We start from the raw sequence: 5112 nt of genomic DNA on the forward strand, positions 1-5112 counted from the left end.
CTTAAATTACAGCATTTTTAAACCAGTATCAATTTTTGTAAAAATTCATTATGCCACAAATTGTACACCAAAAAAAGTGCAACTATAATGCTTTAAAATGATGCATTAACGACTGCCCTAGCATAAAACCTGTCAAAATTATTTGCAACCATAACGGAATCTCAAATAACCGCGTTTTTAAACAAAGATCAATAATTCTACCGATCAACCATATTGACCATTTTCTAGAAAAATACATTATGCTACAAATCATAATCATAATGATTTAAAATGATTCATAAATGATCAAAACTGTCAATGTTATTTGCAACCGATCTATCCAATTGACCATTTTCTAAAAATACATTATGCAGTAAATTATATACCAAAACCAATAGCAACTGTCCTAGTACGAAAACCGCCAAAGTTAAGTGTATGCTTACACCTCAGATTACAGCGTCTATTAAACATAGAATAATAATTCTACCGATCTATCAAATTTGCAATATATTAGAAGAACATATTATGCCACAAAAAAAAACAAAAACCAAATTTAGGTAGAATCATAATTCAATACTGTCAACGTAATTTGCAACCACATCGAATCCTCAAATTACCGCCTTTTTAAAACTGTGAAAATAATTCTACCAATCTATCCAATTGGTCATTTTCTAAAAATACATTATGCAATAAATTATATACCAAAACAAATGGCAATTTTAATGCTTTTAAATGTTGCATATACGACTGTCCTAGCACGAAAACTGCCAAAGTTAAATGCAAACATATCCGAACCTCAGATTACAGCGTTTACTAAACATAGAACAATAATCCTACCGATCCATCAAGTTTAGAATATTTTAGAAGAACAGACTATGCCACAAATGATATACCAAATTAAGGTACAATCATAATGCTTTAAAATGATGCATAAATGATTGTCATAGCATGAAGCTATCAATGTTATTTGCAACCATATCGGAATCTCAAATTACCGCCTTTTGAATGCTGTGAAAATAATTCTACCGACCTATCCAATTTGCCATTTTCTAAAAATACATTATGCAATAAATTATACACCAAAACATATGGCAATTTTAACGCTTTAAAATGGTGCATAAACAGACTACTACGCTTTCAAAAATATTTTTATTTTACAACAAATAATTACAATATTTTTTACATCCTTTATGTTACATAGTATATTGGAAACAACTGTTCATTATTACAAATAAAAAATAAAAATTTAAATTTTTAGGACCTGTAAAAATGATACCAATATTTCTAACTTTGTTTGAGAGAGAAATCTCTCGTGAAAAACCAATTGCAAAAAATTATTGCCACAAACTATTTAAATAATCCCAAAAGAATTCAATATCAAAAATTTTAGAAAACAACCAAGATACCACTGTTATAAAGGTAACAGCCGAAGCAATGTTGCGCAATTCTTAAAAATTTTAAAAATATATATTTACTCTGAAAACATTCAAATGTCTTTTACACCAACCAGAATACTTCCGTAAATTGGGATTATATTTTGTATAAATCTGCAAAGGTTTGAATGGTGGTTGTGCTTTGGCCATCGTGGAGTAAAATTTTCGCTGTGATTCATTTAAAATCTTTCTAGCGCCCTCCATGGGTATATAATTGATGGAACCACTTGGTGTACTAAAATGTCTGGGTATATACAAACAATGCCCTAAACAAGGAAAATTTTCCGTTTGAGTTTCTATACTAGTGTTTGCCCATGATTTTGAAACAAACATAGACTGTTTTTGATTTAGAAGATTTTTGTTAACATCATGCTGCCAGCAGTTGTGTTGAGGTTTTTTCCAAATTTCGGGGAGTAAAAACTAAACGACGTTTTTGACGTTTTAAGGGTTAGAAAAAATTAACATTTTTAAGTTTAAGAATTTTCAATTAAATATTTCAACCTTAAGTTTTTTGAATAATTTACTGCTGCTTTTGTTCATTTTATCCGAATTTGATAAATGTGAAGATGATTTCTCTGATATAGTTTCCATAGTGGGTGTCGAGAATATGGGTGTATGTAAAGCAAAAGGATTTGAACTGGTTTTGGGGAGAGCATTATTATCCAAATCTAATAAATGTTTTTCACCCGTTTTTGTTACCACATAGGCACGATTTCTTTCAGGAGCTAAAATGCTTTAAAGAACAATTAATATAAGCATTTTTTTAGATAACAATTACTTACGTATCCCCTATGAAATTGGTTTCCGAATCCTCATTATCGCTCATGGTAAAAAGGCTGCGTTTTTCCAAATGACTAGATACTCCACGAGGACTCAATTGTATGAGATTAATCTCATTATTATCGTTGATAAAACGACTAGCTGCTTTTCTTTGAAATCTGAAGATAAATTGAAATTTACTAATTGAGAGCAGAAGTACATTTAAAAGTAAGGACTTACGTGGGTTTTTGTTGGGATATTAAATATAATTAATATTTCTTATTTAAATTTTATAATTAATTGTTTAGCAATCTGAAAAATTCTAATAAAATATAATTTTTGTTTGACAAATAAATGAAAATTTTCAAACAAAAACTTAAATAGTGTTATTATTAAAAAGGAATTTTCAAAACTAAAACATAAAAGGGTGGGGCACATATAAATTTAAATAAATGTTGATGTCAGTCAGTTTAAAACCCTTTTACTCCTTTATCTTTTTCATAACTGATGTTATCTTAAACGCATCACTTTGTTTAAATGACATGTTGCATTAATCACATGGACAAATTAATATTATGAATACTATTTGCAACCATATCGGAACCTCAAATTACCGCATTTTTAAAGCTGTGAAAATAATTCTAACGACCTATCCAATTCGCCAAATTAAGGTACAATCATAATGCTTTAAAATGATGCATAAATGATTGTCATAGCATGAAAACTGTCAATGTTATTTGCAACCATATCGGAACCTCAAATTACCGCCTTTTTAATGCTGTGAAAATAATTCTACCGACCTATCCAATTTGCCATTTTCTAACAATACATTATGCAATAAATTATACACCAAAACAAATGTCAACTGTAATGCAATAAAAAGATATATAAACGACTGTTATAACATGAAAACTATAAAAGTTATTTGCAACCATATCGGAGCCTTAAATTACCGCATTTTTAAACCTGTACCAATAAATATACCGATCTATCCATTTTTTGTAAAAATTCATTATGCCACAAATTATACACCAAAATAAAGTGCAACTGTAATGCTTTAAAATGATACATTAGTGACTGCCCTAGCACGAAAACTGCCAAAATTAATTTCAACCATATCGGAACCTCAGATTACAGCGTTTATTAAACACAGAACAATAATTCTACCGATCTATCAAATTAACCATTTTTTAGGCGAACACATTATGACACAAGTGATATACCAAATTAAGGTAGAATCATAATGCTTTAAAATGATGCATAAATGATTGTCATAGCATCAAAACTGTTAATGTTTTTTGCAACCATATCGAAGCCTCAATTACCGCCTTTTTAAAACTGTGAAAATAATACTACCTATCTATCCAATTTGCCTTTTTCTAAAAATACATTATGCAATGAATTATATACCAAAACAAATGGCAACTATAATGCAATAAAAAGATATACAAGCGACTGGTATAACATGAAAGCTATAAATGTTATTTGCAACCATATCGGAGCCTTAAATTACCGCATTTTTCAACCTGTACCAATAAATATACCGATCTATCCAATTTTTGTAAAAATTCATTATGCCGCTAGTTATACACCAAAATAAAGTGCAACTGTAATGCTTTAAAATGATGCATAAACGACTGCCCTAGCATGAAAACTGTCAAAGTTATTTCCAACCATATCGGAACCTCAAATTATCGCGTTTTTAAACCTGGGAAAATAATTGTACTGATCTATCTTATTGGCCATTTTCTTAAAATACATTATGCAATAAATTATACACCAAAACAAGTGGCAATTTTAACGCTTTAAAATGGTGCATAAACAGACTTATTACGCTTTCAAAAATATTTTTATTTTATTTCAAAAAATTACAATATTATTTACATTCTTTATGTAACATCATTATGTTGGAAACAGCTGCTCATTATTACAAATAATAAATAAAATTTAAATTTTTAGGACCACAAGTCCTGTAAAAATGATACCAATATTTCTAACTTTGTTTTTGGTTTCTCTCTGGTGAAAAACCAATTGCAAAGATATTGCCACAAACTATTTAAATAATCCCAAAAGCATTCAATATCAAAAATTTTAGAAAACAACCAAGATACCACTGTTATAAAGGTAACAGCTGAAGCAATGTTGCGCAATTCTAAAAAATTTTTAAAATATATATTTACTCTGAAAACATTCAAATGTCTTTTACACCAACCAGAATACTTCCGTAAATTGGGATTATATTTTGTATAAATCTCCAAAGGTTTGAATGGTGGTTGTGCTTTGGCCATCGTGGAGTAAAATTTTCGCTGTGATTCATTTAAAATCTTTCTAGCGCCCTCCATGGGTATATAATTGATGGAACCAGTTGGTGTACTAAAATGTCTGGGTATATACGAACAATGCCCTAAACAAGGAAAATTTTCCGTTTGAGTTTCTATACTAGTGTTTGCCCATGATTTTGAAACAAACATAGACTGTTTTTGATTTAGAAGATTTTTGTTAACATCACTATCTGCTGCCAGCAGTTGTGTTGAGGTTGTTTCCAAATTTCGGGGAGTAAAAACTAAACGACGTTTTTGACATTTTAAGGGCTAGAAAAAATTAACATTTTTAAGTTAAAGAATTTTCAATTAAATATTTCAACCTTAAGTTTTTTGAATAATTTACTGCTGCTCATGATCATTTTATCCGAATTTGATAAATGTGAATATGATTTCTCTGATATAATTTCCATAGTGGGTGTCGAGAATATGGGTGTATGTAAAGCAAAAGGATTTGAACTGGTTTTGGGGAGAGCATTATTATCCAAATCTAATAAATGTTTTTCACCCGTTTTTGTTACCACATAGGCACGATTTCTTTCAGGAGCTAAAATGCTTTAAAGAACAATTAATGTAAGCATTTTTTAGATAACAATTACTTACGTATCCCCTATGAAATT

The 5112-nt window shown here is 29.5% G+C and overlaps 2 protein-coding genes across 2 annotated transcripts; both read right to left on the bottom strand.

Moving 5' to 3' along the window:
- Positions 1-1123: 1123 nt before the first annotated feature.
- Positions 1124-2464, bottom strand: LOC124421089. Its single transcript, XM_046955894.1, has 5 exons — positions 2412-2464; positions 2195-2350; positions 1914-2145; positions 1487-1832; positions 1124-1426 (listed from the first exon to the last, which is right to left on the bottom strand). Exons 2-5 carry the CDS (start codon positions 2236-2238, stop codon positions 1314-1316), a joined length of 735 nt encoding a protein of 244 aa, XP_046811850.1. The 5' UTR covers positions 2239-2350; positions 2412-2464; the 3' UTR covers positions 1124-1313.
- Positions 2465-4087: 1623 nt separating this feature from the next.
- On the bottom strand, positions 4088-5106 carry LOC124421088. Its single transcript, XM_046955893.1, has 4 exons — positions 5096-5106; positions 4816-5047; positions 4384-4762; positions 4088-4323 (listed from the first exon to the last, which is right to left on the bottom strand). The coding sequence occupies exons 2-4, from the start codon at positions 4903-4905 to the stop codon at positions 4127-4129; spliced, it is 666 nt and encodes a 221-aa protein (XP_046811849.1). The 5' UTR covers positions 4906-5047; positions 5096-5106; the 3' UTR covers positions 4088-4126.
- Between the last annotated feature and the right edge of the window lie 6 nt (positions 5107-5112).

This window comes from Lucilia cuprina, unplaced genomic scaffold (assembly GCF_022045245.1).
Source record: "Lucilia cuprina isolate Lc7/37 unplaced genomic scaffold, ASM2204524v1 Scaffold_966, whole genome shotgun sequence".
NCBI classification, from domain to species: domain Eukaryota; kingdom Metazoa; phylum Arthropoda; class Insecta; order Diptera; family Calliphoridae; genus Lucilia; species Lucilia cuprina.

What these genes read in the sequence shown, in the direction of transcription:
- LOC124421089 (XM_046955894.1), bottom strand. Translation starts at nt 2,238, where the DNA reads ATGAGCGATAATGAGGATTCGGAAACCAATTTCATAGGGGATAC. An exon ending in ACCAATTTCATAGGGGATAC is followed by an intron (nt 2,146 to 2,194) that starts GTAAGTAATTGT and finishes TGTTCTTTAAAG; the next exon opens with CATTTTAGCTCCTGAAAGAA. An exon ending in AATTATTCAAAAAACTTAAG is followed by an intron (nt 1,833 to 1,913) that starts GTTGAAATATTT and finishes AACGTCGTTTAG; the next exon opens with TTTTTACTCCCCGAAATTTG.
- LOC124421088 (XM_046955893.1), bottom strand. Translation starts at nt 4,905, where the DNA reads ATGGAAATTATATCAGAGAAATCATATTCACATTTATCAAATTCGGAT. An exon ending in AATTATTCAAAAAACTTAAG is followed by an intron (nt 4,763 to 4,815) that starts GTTGAAATATTT and finishes AATTTTTTCTAG; the next exon opens with CCCTTAAAATGTCAAAAACG. An exon ending in CAATTTACGGAAGTATTCTG is followed by an intron (nt 4,324 to 4,383) that starts GTTGGTGTAAAA and finishes AAAATTTTTTAG; the next exon opens with AATTGCGCAACATTGCTTCA.